The 23,760-nt window shown below is 42.0% G+C and overlaps 1 protein-coding gene and 1 pseudogene across 1 annotated transcript; both read left to right on the plus strand.

Annotated features, from left to right (window-relative positions):
• Positions 1–1,096: 1,096 nt before the first annotated feature.
• Positions 1,097–2,953, plus strand: NEUROG1 (neurogenin 1). Its single transcript, XM_036423978.2, has one exon. The coding sequence runs from the start codon at positions 1,513–1,515 to the stop codon at positions 2,254–2,256; it is 744 nt and encodes a 247-aa protein (XP_036279871.1). The 5' UTR covers positions 1,097–1,512; the 3' UTR covers positions 2,257–2,953.
• A 4,801-nt stretch (positions 2,954–7,754) lies between these two features.
• Positions 7,755–7,857, plus strand: LOC118711974 (annotated as a pseudogene).
• The last annotated feature ends 15,903 nt before the right edge of the window (positions 7,858–23,760 follow it).

Consider the following 23,760-nt stretch of genomic DNA (forward strand, 5'->3'; position numbering starts at 1 on the left):
CCTACTCTAGAGCAGTGTTTCCCAACCTTCTCTCATGATGAGAATCACCTGGTGGAGTTGTTAAAACACAGATTCCCGGATCCCAACTAAGAAGTGCTAAACTAGGATTTTGGGGAACATATAGGTAAAATTGCATACCTATATGTTCCCCAAAATCCTAGTTTAGCACTTCTTAGTTGGGATCCGGGAATCTGTGTTTTAACAACTCCACCAGGTGATTCTCATCATGAGAGAAGGTTGGGAAACACTGAGTAAGCACTGGTGACCAAAGAAAAGCAACTCCTGACATGCAAAATATAAACTTGCTGGAAAAGGAGCCTTTACCTCACTAAGGGGAGAAGGGGGTGGAGTGTGAGGGCTGCTTGCTACCCTCTCTCCTGTCCCCTAGATGGCTTCCACTGAAGGGGGCCTCAGAGGATGTAAGCAGAGACTGAAGGGCAAATGGAAGGTGGGGTGTGGGGAGGAGGCTGCAAGAGCTCGCTGAGGGGGAAGGGATTCCTAATAAGCTAGGCTATTGGGGAGGGGGGGCGGGTGTTGGGGGGAGATATGCCTAGGTTCCACCAACTTGGAAAATCATCCGTTCCTTTACTTTCCGAACAGGTCTACCACCCCCTCCTCCTGGTGAAGGTAGCATTCTATTTGGACAGGGTTTTCCGAGGCGCTCTATCTTGAAACCATTCATCTAGCAAAAGTACCTTGCCAAGTATCCCACGAAATCTCACATCAACCTCTTCAGGGTAGACTCTGTGCACCATTTTACATAAGAGGAAAGTGAAGTCAAACCGCTTTCCCAAAATCAAGCGGCCTGAAAGAGGAGTGAACCCAGGATCCCAGCTGGCTCCAGGTTTCCGCTACTCTCTGCACTGCTCACACTTTCCAGCGTGCCGCCTGGCCATCCCACCCCAGCGAGGGGCGCCCCGCCCGCCCCGGAGGAGCGTGCCCAGGAGGCTAATCGCCCGCTGCCCCCGCCCCCATTTTTCACCGACTGGAAACGCCTCGGCGGGCTAAGCCCCGAGACAGCTCCGGGACAAGCCGCCGCGATTGGCCCGCGGTAATTACGGGCACACTCCGGGCGGGGGAGGGGCGGGGGCGGCCCCCCGCGAGCATAAATTATGCAAATACCCGGGCGCCGCACGGGGCTGACCTGCCGCCTCGCTCCATTCACGGGGGCTGCCTCGGGGACGAAGGTGGCCGGGGAGGGGGGCGCCTATTGTTGTGCCGGATACTTAAGGGGTCCTGAGGCCAGTCGTGTGCCACACTCGTACTCACACGAGCTGATCTGATTGCCGGCGAGATCACTCGGGAGACCGGCTGGAGCGTGGCCCCGGCAGGCGAGGCGAGGAGAAAAGGCCAAGTTCCAGCGCGCCCTTCCAGGCCTTCGTGCCCGCAGCGGGCACCGTGTAAGCCCGGGCCGTTCGGAAAGTAAGTGTGCCCCAACGGTCCTGCCCTCAGCCCGAGGTCCTGCCCTCTAAGCGCTCCCTTATCTGTCCGTCGGTCCTGCCCGACGCCGAGATGCCAGCCCCTCTGGAGACCTGCCTCTCAGACCTCGACTGCGCCAGCAGCAGCAGCAGCAGCAGCAGCAGCGACCTGTCCGGATTCCTCACGGACGAAGAGGACTGTGCCAGGCTCCAACAGTCAGCCCCCGCCTCAGCGCCGCCTGTGCCGGCGCACAGGGGCGCCCCCGGGGTTCCCGGAGTGTCAGACACTCCCCGGGCGCAGGAGGACGAGCAGGAGCGGCGGCGGCGCAGGGGCCGCGCCCGGGTGCGCTCCGAGGCGCTGCTGCACTCGCTTCGCAGGAGCCGGCGCGTCAAGGCCAACGACCGCGAGCGCAACCGCATGCACAACTTGAACGCAGCGCTTGATGCGCTGCGCAGCGTGCTGCCCTCCTTCCCCGACGACACCAAGCTCACCAAGATCGAGACGCTGCGCTTCGCCTACAACTACATCTGGGCTCTGGCCGAGACTCTGCGCCTGGCAGACCAGGGGCTGCCCGGAGGCGGTGCCCGAGAGCGCCTCCTGCCGCCACAGTGCGCCCCCTGCCTGCCAGGGCCCCCGAGCCCCGCCAGCGACGCTGAGTCCTGGGGCTCTGGTGCTGCCGCCTCCCCATGTGCTGCCGCCTCCTCACCACTATCTGACCCCAGTAGCCCTGCCACTTCCGAAGACTTCTCCTATAGTCTTGGCGACCCCCTTTTCTCCTTCCCCAGCCTGCCCAAAGACTTGCTCCGAACAACGCCCTGTTTCATCCCTTACCACTAGGCCCCTTTGGACACCTTTACCTCTCCCTTCCCCCCAGGCAACAGGCAGTAGTAGTAGATGGGGCCCCAGCTGAGGCCTCGGGACCCCCAGTCTAGGCGGAGGGAGGAAGCGGGAGCTTTAAAGGGATGGAGGATACCTGAGCCGCTTGTTAGGTCGCTGCACCCTCGCCACGGCTTCCCCTTGGTCTGTTTTCTCCAGCCCTCAGCCCGGGGCCCCTCCTGCCTGCCCCCAGACAGCCTTCCCTTTTGCACTTTCTGAACTCCACAAAACCTCCTTTGTGGCAGGCTCAGAGCTGACCCCAGCCACCACTTCAGTGTGATTTAGAAAAGGGACAGATCAGCCCCTGAAGACGAGGTGAAAAGTCAATTTTACAATTTGTAGAACTCTAATGAAGAAAAACGAGCATGAAAATTCGGTTTGAGCCGGCTGACAATACAATGAAAAGGCTTAAAAAGGAGAGACAAGGAGTGGGCTTCATGCATTATGGATCCCGACCCCCACCACTGCAGGCTTGGTTTAGGAAGAACCCAAGACTCTTGCCTCGGTAGCTATTCAGGCACTGGGCTGGAGAGTACTTTAATTTATTCAAGATGCTTCATTCATATGAAAATGTATTTTTGTACATAAAGAGTTTATTCTATTATAATGAGTTATCAAAGTTTACATTTTTGTACTGCAGGTGTTTGTGTAAATAAAAACTAAGTCACCAAGTTTCTTGCGTGATGTCGGTGTCTCTCTGGGGCCTTTCTTTCCTTCCCCTAGCCGTTCAACCACTAAAGTGAAACACTATCCCCACCCGCTTTCAAATCCTCCAGCCAAAAACAAAAAATAAAATATACCTGATTTCCACCAAAAATCAGATAAAGACAGACTAGGGAGTTTATGATCCATCATTTCCTTTCACCTTATGAACACAAGGGAGACCTTTCAGGCTCCCCATAAACCAATTAAGACTTTTTAGTGGGGAATTAGTCCGGATTCTCAGCTACCTGTAGAGGTAGGGGTGGTGGGAGAGCCTTTCTTTTGAGGAGCTCCACATCAGCTGGCTCTGCGTTTCAAAGAGAGGGGATTAAAAGGATCAATACAGTGACCACTGGCTAGGAAGTCCCAGTGACAGGTGGGCCTAGCCTGGGCAAGCAGAAGGGCCCACTTTTATAATAGCCTATTTTGAAGGGGAAATTGACTTGTAAACAATGCCTCCAAATTATTGTCCATTGAGGCTGGGATCACCCTGGCTGTGAGGTGTGGGATGAATTACGCTGGTGTGGTGTCTCTGGCTGAGGTGTGCAGCTGCCTAAAATTGTGAGTTAGGGTGCCTGCACCTCCCCTCCCCCCACACACATGCTATGCCCACAATGGAGGGGGGGCATGCAGTGGGTTCAGTCCTGGCTTGCTCAGCCAGTCCTAGGGTAGTGGGGGTTGGGGGTGGGGGAAGCAACAACCAAAGCTTTCATTTACTGCCAGAGAGATCAGTTGCCCAAACTCAGTAGGGATTTTTCTGGCTGCAGTGTGTTTTCCTGTTGTTCGGCAATTAGCAAACAGCACTGGCCAGTATTGGCTTTTGTTTTAAATCTCAGAATGTGGACATTTGCAAAAGATAGTTCTGAAAATGCTGTTGCTGCCTGTTCCCCCAGCTCACAAGTTATCCCACATTAAGACCAAAACTCCCCCCCACCCCGGGATGCCCCTTTTTAGAGGGACTAGAAATGAGTTTATGAAAACAGTATTCTACAGTGCTAGAGAAATCATATCCATTCAGGAAGTGAATAGAAGCAGAGCGCCAGAAGTAAGGCATTTTCCCTTGTGGAAGTGTTTTCCCTCCTCACACACATGTCCTGATGAGTTGGATCCAGATTCATATACTGGGCCCTGAAAAGGCATCACTAAGTCCAGCCACAGGGAAGGACTCCTCTTTCAGATAAAAATGCTTCTTTTTGGAAGATTCTGGAAAGTTGGGTACTTCTCTAACTGCCTTCAGTACAGAGACAAAGAGCCTGCTGAGAAAAGCTTCAGAAGTTATGAAGATTCAGAACATAGTTGCTTCTGCTAAAAACTCCAAAGAAAAAGTGTGTCTCTTGAATGACCCTGCCTGGGGCCCCACTCTATTGTCTGTCTCGGAATTAATTCACTCTACTAGCTTTGCATTTTCCTATAGCAAAAGACACAAATGGTCTGCATCAGATTTTCTGCTCTCCAATACAATGCTTGGAAGTAACTATCTCCCAACTTTCTAAGGGCTAAGGCCCAGTCTGTGACAAGGGCAGATTCCCTATGGAGACTGTTCAACCATGGTGTAGGTACACATGTTTAGACCAGAGGAAGAGAACATCCTAATATGTTTATCATTATCCAAAATCCTTGGGATAAGCAGCAGCAGCAAACACTGCAAACATCCCTGGAGCTCATGACTGCAGTAAGAGCTTTGTCTCATACAATTGCACACACAGCCAGTCCTGAAACAAACAAACAAACAAAAAAATATTACCAACCCTGGGAGTAAAGAAGAGCAAAACATATTCCAAACTTTGTGCCAAAATAGACTAACAACTCAAGGTACAGAGAGCACCTTCTATCTAAGGAACCATCTTTACGACATGGGTTGCTGGGGACATTCTACCCTTGCCAGTTAATACTGTTCTTCCAAGGAAGCAAGTGTGTATGTGCAGCCCTTGGAGCTCCCAAATAGAAGAAAGGTAATTAGCAATGCTTATTCTCAGCACAGGGCCTCTTTCTTCCTGCGGCAAATTCATGTTCACCCACTAGCATCTGTGAAGGCAGGCTGGGGGTTACTGGAATAATCAATTACAGAGCATAGGACTTCCTGCTGACAGCCATGTTTCACTTCCTCAACAGAATCTTCACTGAGGAATTATCAGGCACTTGGGAAGGTTTATTTAGCCTGATCTCTCTATTTGCTTCTGTCCTGGTGTAACATGTCTTACTTTACACACTGCTTCCAAACCTCTGGATACCAGGACTGGGAAGATTGGGACAGCATAGCAAAATGAAACATTCACTCGGTCTCTCATTTCTTTAATGATCTTTTCCCCTCATTTACTTGTTTATCTTTTTAATTTTTTAAAATCATTTTTCATTTTCAATTGCAGTTGACACACATCATTATATTAGTTTCTGGTATTCATACCAGTGACCAGACATTACATAACTTACTAAGTGATTTACCCCAATAAATCCTACCAGCACCTATCCAGCACCATGTCTAGTTATTAGAATACTATAGGCCCAGTGCATAAAATTCGTGCACTGAGGGAGGGGGGTCCCTTAGCCTAGTCTGCCCCCACTCCAATTAACTGGCAGTCAAACATCCCTCTCACAATCTGGGACTGCTGGCTCCCAACTGCTAGCCTGTCAGCCTGATCACCCCCTAACCACTTCCCTGCTGGCCCAGTCACCTCCAACTGCCTAACCCTGCCAGCCTTGTTGCCCCCAACTTCCCTTCCTTGCTGGCCTGATTGCCCACAACTACCCTCCCCTGCCGACCATCTTGTGGTAGCCATCTTTGACCACATGGGGGTGGCCATCTTGTGAGGGCATGAATGTAAATTTGCATATTACCTCCTTATTATATAGGATTATTGACCCTATTCCCTATGCTGTACTTTACATCCCCGTGACTATTCTGTAACAGCCAATTTGTATTTCTTAATCACTATACCTCAACAAAATCATAACTTTTCTTTTGGTAATCAGAGATGTGAGGTCAAAAGGCAATTAAAGTGAAGTACAAGAGAGGAGAACATCCTACAAGAAGAGAGAGAGCATGTGAAATGTTTTAACTTTGGGCAAAGCATGGGGGCAGACGTGGCTGCCATACAAGCAAATAATAAGAAATTGGCTAAAATCTTTATAAAAATCTTAGAAGCCAAATATGTGGACTAGAACATCAGCTTGGAACAGAAGACTTCACACCCACTCACAAGCTCTTATCCATGGGCTTTCACAAGAAAGATTAGGCCAGAGAAAAAGACCAGAAGCCATCTCCTCAATGGTAAAGGTGTCCTGCAGGTGGCTGCTGCTTGGGAATAGGCACAAGCCCCACTTACTTTTCCAGATACACTATCATCACAGCTAAAGCAGTAAGCCGCCAAAGAAGGGGCATTATCTATTGCTTTAGTGAGAAACAGAAGCCAGAGCCTCCTATTTCTGGTAGAGGAATAGGAAACTGTCTCAACCTCAGGACAAAGACAAAGATCAATTGCTCTTAGAGAAGATAATAGAACAAAAAACATCTCTTCTGGGGAAATGGTCAGGATTCTACACCAAGAGTAAGCAAAGGTCTGCTACTCCAAAGGGAAAAACAGGAAACTCCTTCCCAAGAACAATCACAGAGATAAGACAAGAGTTTGGGAGATGAAGAGCTGGAAATCCCCACCCAGGAAGTAAAGATGCACAGAACTTGCCAAAGACTTATGAACTTGCACTGAGAACAAGGAACATTAGTCTAGTACTAGTGAGAGACAAGAGCATGGAGAGAGATGCCCATCTGAGGCACAGGAGGATGAGAATGGCTGAAAGCTGAGGGTGAAAGGGAGCACTGAAAACAATCCTCCGGTAATACCCTCAATAAAAGTACATGGTAACAAAAGCTCACTTCTGAAGACATTGGAAGTTTGTGGTGCACTGTAGGTAATAAAAAGAAAATACAAACCAAGCTCAGCTTCTCACTAGATTGACTGACAAATGTCTGTCCATATTAATTGCATGACAACCAAGAGGCAAATCTAGACATAAAATTATTTCTTAGTGCCTACTATTCCTACTATTAATGTTGCCAGCATTAATAAAAAATTATAAAGTACACAAAGAAAAACTTACTCCCAAGAGATATAATCTATAATAATAAAAGCATTATATATTAATTAGAATGAACATCCTTTGGATGTCTTCCCAGAGGACATTCAGGACGAAGCCCGGGCTGCGAGGGAAATACCTGGGTACCAGAGGGAAAGTGGTGCCAGTAGCTTGGGAAAGGAAGGCCTACTCTTGCACAAATTTTGTGCATTGGGCCTCTAGTAATAAAAAAAATTCAGATTCAAATATAATCCAGACATTGAAATTTCCATATAGGAAATTTAAAATAACTGATTAATATGTTAAAGAATCCAGTGGAAATCATGGATGAGAACTGGTCCCAGAATGGCCTTGGACCTGAGGAGTTTGTCCCCAAAGTCTGTGGGGATGCAGTGGACTGAGTTCTAAGCGCAGGTATGTCTCTGTTCTTGAAATGAAATGACGCAGGCCCAGAGCACGTGGTAAATGGCAACCAGAGGGTTCCTGGGCACCAGTTTGGTGCAAAGGTCAGAATCTGCCTGTCTAAGGTAAAGGAAGTTTACATTCGCAGGCTCTGGTGGGCAGAATAACTGCATCTTATGGGTTTTCGGACTTAAAGAAACCATTGAGATTCATGAAATATTTCTGAAAGAGGAGTGTAAGAAACTGTAGAGAACTCTGTAAAATTTCCCAAGTCTCTCTTTTCTGTTCCCTTTTAAGGTTGACACAGCGCCTAGGAGGTTAACACAGAAGGGTAAAGTAAATCTCCATAAAAGCCAGAGAATAGATGGTAAAACTGGAGTCATAGCTGAAAAAATGAAAGAACATACTAAGGAAAAGAGCAAACTTCAATGAAGTTGGAAACAGAAAGCAATAGAGAAAATTTACAGTCAAAAACTTTTTAAAATAACAAAAGTCTTTCAGGACCTATTTCCCATTTTATGATGTTTGAATATCATGTTCTATATGTTTATTAACTGATCTGTCCCTTTGTAAGTTTTTTTTTTAATCTTTCTAAATATTTCAGTAGAAGCTTAAAAGAAAGGTATGTTGCATGCTGCTCTCTTGTGAAAGTTTATCTGAAGTCTCCCAATATTTTCAGAGATTTCTGTCAGACTTTTCATAATCCAATCAATAACAATCTATTGGTGAATGGGAATGTAGGAGCCAACAGACCATACCAAATTTATATTTTCCTTCAGTCTGATATAAATATATACTGGTAAAAGTAAATTAGATTCACCTGTTCTACCAAAAGGACTCAAAATTTTATGATTATTTTGTTTTACAGTGTCTTCTGCTTTCCAGTTCAAAAGGATAGCATTTCTTTAAGAACTCAAAAGATTGTGCTAATAAACACTCTAAGAATAGTTGTTAGTGTCTATAGGTATATCACCAATGTCTCCAAACTCTGACTCTTGAAAGCTCTGACAAGATCTAATCTGACTTTGAGTATGTTATTTTGATCCCACATCCCTTCTTCATACTTCAGTTCTAGTTCCTTTGTGTTATCCTTTCCCTATGCTCATACTTCTTGGACCAGGGTTTAACATTTTCATACATATACATGAGGATGTCAGATAACACCCAGGTAATTGACAGTGTGAGATACATTGGAAAGGATTGAACCTGGAATTAGGTCTCACTACTATGGGAGACTAGGGAAACAGTACTGTAAATGCTGAGTTACAAGAAGCCCAATATTACATAGAACAGACATATGAAGTTTTTTTCCAGTCACTTGTATTGCAAATTGTTTGCCAAAACAGTTTACACTGCCACCAATAAAGTATACTTATTGACTACAACCTAGTCAGCACAAATGTTAATTTTAAAATTTGTGATTTATTAGTTATAAAATGGGACTTTGCTGCTGTTTAACTAGCATTGTAACTAACCTGTGGGGGAGAATATTTTACCATCTGTACTAGTTTTCTTTCTTCTACTACAAATTTTCTATTTGTTTGCCTTCCTAAATGTTGTCTTATAAATTGCTCTTTGATGAAAATCCTCAAACATTAAATTTTTGTGAGAAAAAAAAACCTATAAAGTTGATAAACTTCTAACTAAATTGACCAATAAAGTACAAGACATAAATTACCAATCAAGATAAAAAAGGGAACATGACAGATCACAGACCTTACAAGGATAAAGGAATATTATAAACTTTGTGCCAATACATTTGATTAATTAGATAAGTTCCATAAAAGACACTAACTATAAAAGCTTAATCAAAGAGAACTACCCTGTTTCCCCAAAAATAAGACAGTATCTTATATTAATTTTTGCTCCCAAAGATGCGCTAGGTCTTATTTTCAGAGGATGTCTTATTTTTCCATGGAGAAGAATACGGTACACATTTATTGTTAAGTGAAAATAAAGGAAATTTATTACCTGTATATGCTATGGTAGTACGGTAGTTGTCAACACAAACCACGCAAACTGTGTATCCTACAGTATCAAGAATTTACTCATTTATTCAATGACAATCATGTCATCATCTTCTGGAACATCATCATAACAATCCAATTCCTAAATTTCCTGGTGAATTTCTTGCGACTCCATTTCTTTCAGAATCAGTGGACCAAATCTCTCATGGTTAGCCTAGGGGGGGCCTTATTTTGGGGGGATGCCTTATATTTCACTCAGAAGGAAACCTGTAAGTAGGTCTTATTTTCGGAGGATGTCTTATTTTTGAGGAAACACAGTAAGTAACCTAAATAATCTTATATTTATTTTTAAAGTTGAAATTTTGGTTAAAGCCCTCCTGCAAAGAAATCTGCAGGCCTAGATAGCTTTACTAAAGCTGTTAATCAATGTAATTCATATATCAACAAACTAAAAGAGAAAACCCAAGGTAACCATTAACATAGAAACAGAAAAATCATTTGACAATTTTGATAGCCATTTCCTGGTAAGATCTCTTAGCAAACTAGGAATAGTTACAAACCCGATAAAGGACATTTGTGAAAAACTTATGCTCATATCATACTTAAAGTAAAAAGACAATGTTTCCCCCCTACAATCAAGAACAAGACAGTGAAGTCAGCTTTCAACACTCCTATTAAACATTATGCTAAAGGTCTAAGCAGTGGAATAAATCAAGGAAAAAAAATAAAAGACATACATATTTGAAAAGTAAATCTGTGTTTATTCATAGACAACAAAATAATCTACAATTTTAAAAAACAAAGTTGGAGCTTGTATATCACCTGATTTCAAGAAAATAGGGTATTTGGGGAGGGAGGGTTGGTTATTTTTTTAAATAATTTTTATTGTTGAAGTATTATATATGTCCCCCATTTACCTCCTCCAGTGCACCCTCCCTCCCTGTCCCAGGCCTTCAGCACCCTACAGTCTGTGTCCATGGCTTATGCATATATGCATAAGGTCTTTGGTTATTACCTCCTTCCCACCCCTTTTCCCCCATCTTCCCACTGGACCCACTCCATTCATCAGTTTATTTTGTTACTTAGATTTCACATATGAGTGTGATTATGTGATACTTGTCTTTCTCTGACTTTTTTGACTTAGCATAATACTATTCAGATCTCTCCATGCAAGACAGTAGGGTATTTGTGAAAAGATGGACTAATAAATTAATGAAACCAAATAAGTAATCCTAAAATAAACCCACATATATATGGTCAATTGAATTTAGACAAAGGTGCCAAGCTAATTCAATGCTAATTCAACAAATATTGATGGGACAATTAGATATCCTTATGCAATAAAAATTACCCAAACCTCACACAATATACAGAAATTACCTCAAGATGTAAGATTTAAAATTATAAAACTTGTAGAAGGAAAACTTCATTGTGACCTTGGATTAGTCAGAAATTTCTTAAATAAAACTCAAAAAAAGCATGAACCATAAAAGAAAAAAAAAAAAGATAAATTAGATTTTTCATAAGTTAAAAACTTCTGCTCTTCAAAATACACTATAAATAAATAAAAAATAAACTATAAACTGGTAGAAAATATTTTAAAGGCATTCTGATAAAGGACCGGTACTCAGAATACATAAATAACTCTCACAACTCAATAATAATAAAAGAAATAAATAAATAAAACAATTTAAAAACTGGCAAAAAACAAAAAAACAAAACAGTTGGACACTCCACCAAAGAAGAGTTAAGTTTGGTGAGAACATGAAAAGATGTTCAATACAATTAGTTATTATGAAAATGCAAGTTAAAGCCACAACGAGATGCCATGACTCCACAATTCTTAGTTAGAATGGCTAAAATAAAAAAGCTGGCAATACCAAGCGCTGCCTAGGATGCAGAGCAATTCAGACTTTCATACTTTCCTGGTAGTAGTGCAATTCAGTACAATCACTTTGGAACAGTTTGGCAGTTTCTTATAAAGCTAAATATACATTTACGATATGACTCAGCAAATTCCTAGGTACTGACCTAAGAGAAATGAAACCATATATTCACACTTCTATGAAAATACTTGTGTTAACTCCAAAAACTAGAGTCCATACACCAATGAATAGGAAAATGAATAAAGAAATGATTGTATATCCAGATAAAAGCAATTAATTGATATATGCAAGGATATAAATGAATTTCTAAGGCATAATGCTAGGCAAAAAAACAAAGCCAGACTCAAAAGGTTAAATACTGTATTATTCTATTTACCTATATGACATTTGGAAAAAAGCAAAATGACAGGGACAAAGGGTAAATTTTATTTTGTGCAAATTACATTTCAATAAGCCTGACTTCATATAAATGATCATAGAGAGGGGCGGTCCTCCTCCACATCCCGTTCTCCCTTTCTATGACTATCACCTAAACATAATGCAACCTAACTTCAGTCATGAAATGGATGATGATACTCAATCTAGTGTCTGAGATTTCCCCAAAGGCATGGTATCTGCTGACTCTGAGCCAAACCTTTAAATCCGCAAAGAGCTAGAAGTAAGATCTTTCCAGAGAGCACAGGCTCAAAATACAGTATATGGGAAAGCAAGCAAGATGACCATTAGAGAGCCCCCCAAAAGAGAGGAGGTAAGAGTGAAGGCTATCAGTTCAGTAGGGTTTCAGGAAGGCTGACAGCAAAGATGGAGTGGGGAGCCATTCCAACAGCCTGCAAGTCACCAACAGAACTCTTTTCCTGGCCGATTGTGGGAGGAGCAGGACTTGCATCCTCAAGAACAGTAGTAGTAGTTTGAACAACGATAGCTCCCCCAGAAAGATGGCTCTTGAGCCTCCCTTTTATTGGACCATCTGGGAATGGATGATTCTATTATTGAGGGTGCTCAGGCAACGTAACCCACCAGTACAGTTCTGCCAATTCCTAATTATTAACTTCTTTTTGCTCCAAGTCTCCTCATCTGTAAAATGGAGGATAATGATACCTATCTATCAGGATTTTTCAAGGCTTCAATGAGAATTCATGTAAAAGCTAAAACTGCATCACTCATTAAAAGAGCCTGATAAATTTTTAACTATTGACACTGGTTTAGGTGTAAGCCAATTACCTTTATAATGAGATGATTTTTCTTTAGTTACCAGATGGTCCCTAGAGTGAAGGTTTGTTAGATACAAACCTGACTAGTGTAACTTGATTCTAAAGCAGCAATCTGAGTTTAGCAATCTGAGTTTAGGAGCCAATGCTATACTTTAAATGTAAAACTCTGATGAGAGGACTTAGGAGAGAATTAAATTATACCTAGTTATGGTCTGGTTGAAGCTCAGAATCAAATCTCACTGCCTTTAAAAACTATTATTCATATCAAACACAAGTATATGAGTACAGTGTTTTCCAGTTTATGAAGCAAATACATCTATCACCTGATATTAGCCTCACAATGTCAGTGAAGTAGAAGGGATTATTGTAGCTATAGCACAGATGAGGCAAGGGGCTTAGAGGTTAAGTGGCTCACCCAAGGTCATGGGGTTAATGAAAGGAGAAGAAGGGGCCCCATCTGGTGCAAAGGTTCAAGCTTGTTCCTTTATCACAGATACTTTTCTGACTCTACAGGCTTGCCTCACCTGACTCAGAGCACACCTCCACTACATAGTCATTTATACACTATGATTTGTAATCGAGCAAAAAATTAATAATAATAAATATACAATTAGGTTAAACCACACAAAATTGCTGATATTTGAATTACAGAAATGATGATTTCATACAATCCAATCTAATACTTGTTTGGATATTTACCAGGTGTTAGGCACTAAGCCAAGCACTATAAAATCGCATTGGCTTATCTAATCATAATAATCATATTATCTCCATTTCAGAGAGGAAGAATCTGAGGCCAGAACGGGGAAGTTAATAAGTGCTAGGAGAATTTAAATCCAGTCATTTGCCCTGGCTGGTTAGAGCATCAGCCTGAAAGGTCTGGGATTCAATTCCCAGTCAAGGCACATACCTGGGCTGCAGCCCCAGTCATCTCTCTCTCTCTCTCTCTCTCTCTCTCTCTCTCTCTCTCTCTCTCTCTCTCCTTTCTCCCTCCCTCTCTCTCTCTCTTACTCTTCTCTCTTATTCTTTTTCTCTCTCCTCCTTCCCTCCTCCCCCTCTTCTTCCCTCCCCCCTTCCATGCTCTAAAAATCAATGGAAAAAATATCCTCAGATGAGGATAAATAAATAAATATCCAGGCATTTGAACCCAGAGCACAAGTACTTAAGCAGTAAAGTGCTCTATCATTTATTTCCCTAGAAGGAAGACATAAGTTCCTAATGACAGAAACCATGTCTGATTTAACAGTATAGTGCTGCATGCTATATGTGGTATTCATTCATTCAACAAATTTAAGGCCTTATTCGGCTCTTATTATGATACAATTCTCTATGAGTCTCAAGCATTACTACACATCTGTGAGCAGAGGCACTGACTGCTCTTTGTTCCAGAGTACCTTTTCAGGAATGCTACATGGACATGCTCCCAGGAATAAACTAGAATTACAACTAAAATACAGAAAAACTTCCTAAATACTCAATGCAAGTTTTTCAGGAGAGAATCCTGATACCTGAGGATCAAAAGTAGAGACCACATAGAGACTGGTAGGAGGGGTGGAGGTGCAAAAGGGCTGGCCAGGTGCCCATAGACAGCAGAGTTCCAGAGAAACATCTCAGCTGTGTGTGTGTGTGTGGGGGGGGGGGGGTACCACTGAGAAGTCTGGGATCTAATCCCCAAGTTGGGCCCCCCAGAAGAGAGCACCACAACTGAGAAGCACCACATAACATCTGGCTGTGAAAAGCAATGGGGTTGCTGTCCACCGGGAGTTACGGCTAAATATTCAGGTACCATCTTAAATTGGCCCTTTACACAGAGTACCCTTTCAAAGATATTTATATATCGAACAGCCTGGGGAAATAGAGAGAGTGTCTCCATCCAGAGAAAAGGGCAGACACATTGTTCAGTATAAAAGAACCAGGTTCCCGAAGCTCAGACTTCCTCTCCTGTCACTCATTGTGTGCGTGTATCTGGCCCTCTTCATGTCACCCTAGAGAAATCAAGGCTTGGAGAACCATCACAATGAGGCCAATACTCTGGTCACTGCTATTGCTATGAGTAATAAACTATCCTTTGCCTCTGACTTAAGAGTTTTATATCTTTTACCAGCAAAACTAGCAGGGTAACTTGTTAGATTGAAAGTAGGATACAATCTCAGACTCAGCATTCTTGACCGTAATATGCAAGTTGAATTCACAGTGTCTACCTAGGAGCACTGTGTAAGTCCTTATTGAGCAAATATTCAATAAACATTTATGAATACCTACAATGTGACTGTCTCTATTCTCAGATTTGGAAGGACAGATGGGAATCCCTGCCCTCATGGATTTATCAACTGGTGGACAGTCAACACACAAAATACCAGATAGTGATAAAAAGCTCCAAAAAGATTTAAAAAGGAAAATGCACTACTTTAGAAGTGGTTGTCAGAGGAGGTCTCTTGGAAGAGAGACTGAGTGAGAAGAATCAGCTTTGCTCGGATCAGGACAATAAGCATTACAAGCAGAGGAAATCATGGGTGTGTTAGGATAGTGAAGAGGCCAGTATGGATGGAGGTGGCCTCCTCACTGTCCTTCTAACACAGTGTCCAGCAAAGCAAGGAGGTCATAGAGGTGAGGACAGAAAGAAAGAGCCAGATTAGGGCTTTACAAAGCTCCAAGGATGTTTCCTGTCAAAAATGACAGTGGGTACAATTGAGCGCTTTCAATCAGAACCAATCAGCCACCACCACAAGGACTGCCACAGTGTAGAAGGTGCTCAGTCCTGCACCATGGAGTACTTTTACCTCAGCAACTCTGTCATCTGTAAGGCGATCACCTTCATAACAAAAGAAAACAACTTATTTAATAAATCTTCAGAAAAATGAATATTAAATAAATTAAATGTATCATGGGATTTATTTAAGAGTAAAGCTTCTGTGGCACCAGCTAAGGTAAGGAGCAGTGAGGTGACAAGTCCATATAGGCTTATGCAGAAAAACCCCTTCCCAGAGGCTGCAGGAAAAAGCAGGAGTCTCCCCAATTATGGGCTACACAAGGCCATGACATGTGAGGGCCACTGCCAGACATGAGAGAAAGCCGAGGAAGACCTGACAGGTGCACATGGAGCCTGGCATCTTTAAAAGCAGGGGTAAGGGGCAAGAATGGAAGACTGGGACCCTTGCAAATATCAGAGCACCTCCCAGAACCACTTTTACTAAAGTAGCTAAAGAAAGTATTTTTTAAAGAAAATTAAAACTCAATGGGCCAATGATGCAAATAATCCATTTATAACAACCACAACAAATACTCAAACCAAGGGGAACAATTCAGTAAAGTAGAGCAGAATAGCATCATGAAAAAGTATTACCTTCTAAAAATGGTTATAAGGACTATATAAGCACATAAAGCTTGAATTAAATGTTAGGCTGAAATAGATTGCAAACTTTAAATGCACAATGATCAAAATGATACAATAACTAGCTAGACTAGAAGAGTTAGAGACATGTCAACAATAGTTCAGAAGTGGTGAGAGGGTGGAGTTACAGATTTTATAAAGTTGCTTATTCAATTAAAAATTATAAATGAAAGTTCTTTCCTGATTTCAAAACTAGAATGTAAGTTTTGAGAAAAACATGTTTTCCAGAACCAGGAAGACCTAAAATAACAGACATCTCCATCTAGAAGCCCATTACCCTGGCCAAGCTACTGCAAGGGTTATTGGAAATAAAAGTACACATTAGCCCTTGAATGTCCTGAGGCATTTACGGCTTTCTCTCTGCTACAGGCAGCAGTTTTAATAAGTCACCCTGTCCAGATTCCTAATGATACGCTTTCTACATTAAAAAAAAAAAAAAGGGGGGGGGATGGAGGGAGGTTGTGAAACCTAATTCCTCTGACAGAAGCGAGCTCGGGTCTCTAAAGCAGCGAAGACTTCAGATTTCCGCCGGGTTTCCTTGCACCTGCCCTTGTGAGGCATGAGGTTTTGTGTGCAGAAGCCTCCAGGGGTTGAAATTTAGCCCTGTCCATGTAGCAGGAAGGTCAGCTGAAGTCACTGAGTCCCAAGACACTGGACTTCAATCTCCGACCAAAAACAAAACATCAAAACACTTCTATTCACCAGGACGTGCTTAGCAGTGCGCTGCCATTTACAAATGTAAGGCAGCACCGTGCAGCTCAGAGAGGGGGCTCTGCTCAGAAAGTCGATTGTTCTTCCGAGATCTGACAACCTCTATCAGATCTGTGTCAGCCCGGCTCCAGCAAACACTCCAGAGAAAGGCAGCCTCCTCCAGGCTGCCACCTGATACCTGAATAAAGAGCAGAGCCAGCAAAATCCAAACTCCTTTTGAGGCATCTGCTTCTGTGGGAAATGGTTTTGATTTTCTCAAAAATCATTAATGTGGAAGAAAATTAATTTCCAATTGGCCTTTAAAGGCTGATGTTACATACTCACTAATCAAAATGACAGTCTTTTACTAGGAAGAACACCTTTGCCCCTTAGTACTTTCCCATCTGGGCAGTCCCCTTATTTTATATTATTATTATTTCTTATAATAATAATTATAATAGCATCCATCACTAAGTAAGCATTTATTGATTACCAAACACTGTGCTCCTTAGGCCTCACCACAAACATGGAGATATCATTACTCCCACTTTGCAGAAAGGACACAAAGGCTCAGAATACAAAGAGTTTACCCAAGGAAATTAACTGGCTAGTAACTGGCAGAGGTTGGACTTGAAGCAAAGCTGGCAATTGCTCTGGGTTTTGTTTTAGTTCCCTTCCCCACCCCCCACCCCCACCCCCACTTCACTGTGGGTGCTGTATAAATGGCAGCTCTTGAACTATATAAGAACACAAACTCCAACCCCCACCTCTCGGTCTGAGAATCCCAATTTAATTTGGCAAACAGTGAACAATGGCACAACCCTCCTACCATTGGGCATCAAAAGGACAAAGAATCAACTACACAAGTAGTAACACTAGTACAAGACAGAATGCAAATGGTTAGCAGTGGCACCAACAAGGTAATGGGGATCTAGAAAAGGGGCCAATTAATTCCAACTGAGACAATGGGTAAGGCTTCCAAAGGAGAAAGCATCTGGATTGAGACACAAAGATAGAGAGAACATTTTTGCAGTGACAACATACTTTTGAAAAGTAAAGTGATGAGGTTATTGTAGAGAATTTAGAAATACAGAGATGGATAAAGAAGAAAATAAAAATAATCTTTAATTTCATCACCCAAAAGTAACCACATTTCTTTTTTCATAAAAATAACTCCAGATATATTTACAGGCAATAAAATGTATATTTTGTTGAGTATTAGCAAATGAATATACTTAAACCATCACCAAAATACAGAGCATTTCTATCACTCCATAAAATTCTCTCCTGTCCCCTTCCATTAAATTCTCTTTCTTCTCTAGTCCCAGACAATAGCTGATTCTCTTTGTGCTGCTTTAGATTAATTCTACTGGTTCTAGAAGTCCATATAAATGGAATCATAGAATACTCTTTTGTATTACTTTCACTAGTAAGATACAATCATGTTGTGTATATCAATGATTCAAACTCTTTTTATTTACTGAGTGGTATTCCACTCTACGTGTGTATCACAATTTGTTTATACATTCATCTGCTGTTGGACATTTGGGTTGTATCTGACTCTGGCCTATAATTAATAAGGCTTCTATAAACATTCATGCTTAAGTCTTTGAGCAGAGATATATTTTCGTTATTCTTGAGAAAACACGTAAGAGTAGAGTCCCTAAGTCATTTAAAAAGGGTATATTTAATTTTATAAGAAATTGCCAAACTGTTTTCTAATGTAATTATAGTATTTTGCTCTCCTGCCAGCAGCAGTATATGAGAGTTATAGTTGCTCCAAGTACTTGCCCAGAATTGGTATTATTATTCTTTTTAATATTAGCCACAGTGACTAATATGTGACATCATATTATAATTTTATTTTGTATTTCCCTGGTAACTATTAATGCTGAGCATCCTTTTATGTTCTCATTGGCCTTCCATATATATATCTTTTTTTGTAAAGTGCTTGTTCAAGTCCTTTGCCCATTTTTGTAGTTATTTTTATTACAAACATATATTCAATGTATAATCAGATAAATATATCAAATATGATATTAATTCCCAAGCACCAAAATGAAGAAGACAGCAAAAATGAATAAAGTCAAATTAATAATGGAAAGTATTTCTAAAACAAAACCAATGATACATTTTAAAATTTTTAATCAGAGTTAACTACTTCTACTTATTTGTTTCCTTTGCCAATTTTTTTACAATAAAAATAAGTTTAATAATAAACCTCTTGAAACGTATACAACTTTGTAACCAAAACATTAACAAAAACAATAATTGAGGCCTCCAGAAATAATCTGGACAACCAGGCAGAAAGGCAACTCAACATGTGATGGAGGCTGCCTCAGAGTATGTTGCAAAATACACAAAAATAATAAAATGGGAATATTTGCCTTTGTTGAGCAAAGCAGATATAAGAGGAGCTCTGATCACAGGAGGAAGTGCAGCCTGCTGGGGCCCAGAGTCATGCAAGACGGGCAGTATGCTTCCCTGGGGAGGAGCTTCAAGTGCCTGCACTGACTAAGAACTTTTTATCATCTAAAAGGTTAAAATTTTACTTCTGCTATTCCAGAGCCCCATGACAAGAAACCAAAACAACTCCATGTTATACTGAATTCATTTCCTATGAACTGATCACAAATGAACTCATTGATGTCACAGAAACATTAGTTGTAACCTAACAGACCATATTGGACTTAAAACTTTGGTAGGTTGTGAAACATGGTTTTAGTGAGAAAGTTTCAACATACAGTAGTCTCCCCTTTCCTTAGGGGTATACATTCCAAGACCCCCAGTGGATGCCTGAAACCACAAATAGCACCAAACCCTACATGTACTATGTTTTTTTCCTATACATACATACCCATTATAAAATTTAATTTATAAATTAGGCACAATAAGAGATTAACCACAATAGCTAATAAAATAAAACAGCAATTATAACAATCTTACCTAAAAATAGACAAACATGTAAAATTGACCATACCTCTGCTACGCCCACACACCATTCACTAACTCAAATAATTTTCTCAATGACTGCTGTCAACAGTCCACAGCTACTTCCTTCAGAGAATTGCCCTCAGAAAGGAACAGTTTAGGTGGCTACCCTGTCCCCTCGGGCAGCCTGCATCTAATAGCCAAACAGTGAAGGTACAAGTTGGGACAATCTATGTACTATTCACACTGCAGAGCTTCATGTGGGATCAGGCTGAGGCTGGACCTCAGCCTGACTTGTCTTGTTTCCCTCACCCCTGTACTTATTTTACCTGAAAACACGGATTGATTCAATTAATCACTTCTTCAAGAATCTGATTCAGACTTTTTTTTTTTTTTTCAGGGAAGGCAACCTAAGGGAATTCACCAGGCTTTCAGAAAAATATGCATCTATCTGTTCAGTCTACACTATAAGCAGGAGCTCAATATATTTCCTTCTTGGGGCTTAGTCTCCCCACCAGGCAGGGAATTTATAAAGATCCTTTTCTGTGCTCATATTCTGTCATGAACTCTGTGCTCTAACTAGGACAAATGATGCCCTGTCCCCCTTCCTCTGCAGAAAAAGGTCCCCAGAATACACCATTACATTAGTTCTTATGAATCCTCAGTATGCCTTATCCTCTGCCATTTTAATATAAATTATTTCAACCAGTTATTGGGGACGCCTTATATCGCTCACCTTAGAGTAAGTGGTCCCAGAAGCTAAAGGTAAGCATCTGTTTTGTTCATCACCCAGAATATCACATGCAAACTCTGAGATGCACCATTCCACAATAGACTTGATTTGGGTGTCTAGAAAACACAGCCTTCAATTGTAAGCCCATGAAATGCTATACCATAATTACAGTTTCTAGGCACCTCTAATAACCCATTAAGATGGATTTGTTAGAGACTATGCAGCCAGCAGCAGGTGAGACTTTAGAATCTAGTGCTTTCTCTCTCTGAGGGCAGAGACCCATCAGAAATAATCTACTATAGAGGAAAATCATGGGGGAAGATGAGATTTTATTATGTAATACTCACCACCATAGAGAAGGCAAATCCTGAGAGTTTTACATTTCCTGAACTAAAAAATCACTTTGAGAATGAAGACCATCTTGTGCTCAGCATTTGGGAATGCAAATTGGTACATCACTTTGGAAAACGTTTTTACATTATCTTATAAAATGCTATTCTCCCATTATCTTGAGCCCAGCAATTCAATTCCTGGTTATATATTCTAGAGAAACTTTTGAACCTGAATATCAGGATACAGGTAAAAGCAGCACTGTTTATAATAGCCTCCAAGTAGAAACAACTCAAGTATTCACTTTCAGGAGAATGGAGAAATACACTAGGTTGTCAGCACACAATGCAGTATTAAGCACAAGTGAATACAATTATATATATCAACATGAGATTTTAAATAATGAATGAAAAAAAGAGGGTCACAAAGACTTTATAAAAATCTTCATAATACCCTTTTTATAAAGCCGAAGATAAGAGAACGATAACCACGAACTTCAGGATGGTGATCAGGGGCAGGGCAGAGAGTAGAAGATATAGGTATAAGACATAAAAAGGAGACATACACAGACATCCTGGTAATGGTGATTATAGTGGGTTGAACAGCGATTCCTTTCCCCTCCGCCCCTAAAACATGTTCTAACCCCTGTGGCCTGTGAATATGATCTTATTTGGAAATAGGGTCTTTGCAGACATAATTAAGTGAAGACTCTTGGGCTGAGATCATCCTGGATTTAGGGTGGGCCCTGAACCCAATGACTGGTGTCCTAATAAGAGAAAAAAATTGAGATATCCGAGGCACAGACACGGGGAATAAGGCCATGTGAAGATGAAGCAGAGATTAGAGTTATGCTACCCTAAGTCAAAAAACACTAGGAACCACCAGAAGCTGGAAGAGACAAGGAATAATTCTCCCTTAGAGCCTTTGGAGGGAGTACAGCCCTACTGACACCTTGATTTTGCACTTCTAGCCTCCATAACTTTGAGAGAATAATTTTTTATTGTTTTAATCTACCCAGTTTGTGGTTGTTTTGACAGCCTAAGGAAACCTCACAAAGCAATACTCTAGATCTTAAACTGGAATGTTTCTGATTGCTCACTTTTTAATTTTGTGCCATAACCTACATAACTATACATGTGTTTTAGTGTATGAAGCAAATACTACAAAACATTTTCAGAAAAAAAAGGGTTAGGAAAGCATGTACAGGGTGGGGCAAAATAGGTTTATAGTTTTAAGTATGAAAAATAAATAATAATCTATACTAATAGCCTAGGGCCGTCATGATCAGAGGGATATCCGGCCACTGGGAAGTGCATGGAGCACCTCTGGGTCCCGCCACCTAGGCCCACAGGCTCCTATCACAGCAAGGCTGGAAGCCCAGTGGGCGGGGCTAGGCAAGCGCAAAGAGCAGGGCCTGGCTACCGGATAGACAGTAGGGCCTGGCAAGCCAGCAAGCAGGCCTGCGGACAGCAGGACCAGGGCACAGAGCACAGGCCAGCCACAGGGCACCAGCAGTCCTGCTTCTTACACCTGTTCTTATAGCTCATTGGCTAAGCTTCCTGTACAGCACTTGAAATGTTCTTGGTAACATGGATAATAAGAATCCAAGAAGGTGATCTAGGGTTTTTCCACCTCATCCTAGAGGGAAAAAATGAAGGTTTGCTGTTGGAAGAGCTAAGAAATGTCATATCCTGCCCTAACCAGTTTGGCTCAGTAGATAGAGCCTCGGTCTGCCAACCACAGGGTCTGGGTTCGATTCTGGGCAAGGGCATGTACCTAGATTGCAGGCTCCTCCCTGGCCAGGACCTATATCAGGGCTCATTCAGGAAGCAACCAATGGAAGTGTCCTTCTCACGTTGATGTTTCTTTCTGTCTTTCCCCTTCTCTTCCATGCTCTCTAAAAATCAATGGAAAAATATCATCAGGTGAAGAGAAAGGAAGGAGATGGAAGGAAGGAAGGAAGGAAGAAAGGGAGGGAGGGAGAGAGGGAAGAAATTTTTTTAAAAAAGAGAAAAGAAAAGAAAGGTCATATCCTATGGAAAGAGACATCTTGAAAAAAGCCTAAAGAGAGCTGTCATTTTTGTGTGTGAAGGGAATGGAGACCGTGTTGATGAAAACACCTTGGTGGCCGTAGTGGTTGGCAGTGGCAGCAGCAGCAGGGTGATGGGGGTGGCACCGTCCCCTGATCAGCCCAGAGGGAAGCCGGACTGCAGCTTAGGCCCATTCAGGCCTAAACCATCAGTAGGACATCCTCTGAGGGGTCCTGATTGGAGAGGGTGCACGTTGGGCTGAGGGACCCCCCTTCCCATGCACAAATTATATATTTAAGAGCTTTTTAACTTCCTGTATATCTCACCACCACCTATGTAGATCACCTTAAATTAATTGAAGAGTATAATTCATCCATCACCCATTCCTTCACTGAACTACATCAATCATAGTGCTGAAAATACAGAGAATTAAGATGAGATCAAGTTTCCTCCTCCTTCTGGGGGTGGGGGTGGGGGATGTAGCAATGAAGGGACCAGTAGAGCAATCAATTCAAAAGGGGCAAACTCTGAGAAGACATTCTTCCTAGTTTTCCAAGAAATGCACCTATCTTAGCTATGCAAATCCCATGTCCCAGGAACGTTTCAGTCCTGGGCAAGTCAGGACAGTTGTTCACCTGCCTGGGGGTAAATCTCCTTTTCTTCCAGGACCTGAAGTATTTACAAAGGGTGGGAAAGAGAAGCCTGAATCATCTGATTCAACCATCTACATCCTTCTAGGACCCAGCTTGAAGCCATACCCTGTCCCTACTTCCCCCTATGAGAAAAGACATTTGTCAGACCCTGGTCCAAGCCCGGATGCTGGGGGACATTCTTCTCCACTGGAGCAGGTGTTGGCTTCATTCCTTGCCCTCAGCAATCAGTGGGTTTTGATGAATTGATAACCAAAGATCAGCTTCCAAAAAAGCATCCCAACTCCCAGTGGACATCAATGCTTCAGAGGACAAGCTGTGGTGACACCTTGGACCAAAGTCCCAAAGCAGCAGGGTGCCTGGTCCTAGGCTAACACTGGCTCTTTAGGTCCTCACTTCAACATTATGCACAAAAATGGCATGTTCACATCCCTCTGTAGTTTATAAAACTTCTTGCATACAGTGGCTCCG

Source organism: Pipistrellus kuhlii, unplaced genomic scaffold (genome assembly GCF_014108245.1).
Source record: "Pipistrellus kuhlii isolate mPipKuh1 unplaced genomic scaffold, mPipKuh1.p scaffold_m20_p_8, whole genome shotgun sequence".
In the NCBI taxonomy this organism is placed as follows: Eukaryota; Metazoa; Chordata; class Mammalia; order Chiroptera; family Vespertilionidae; genus Pipistrellus; species Pipistrellus kuhlii.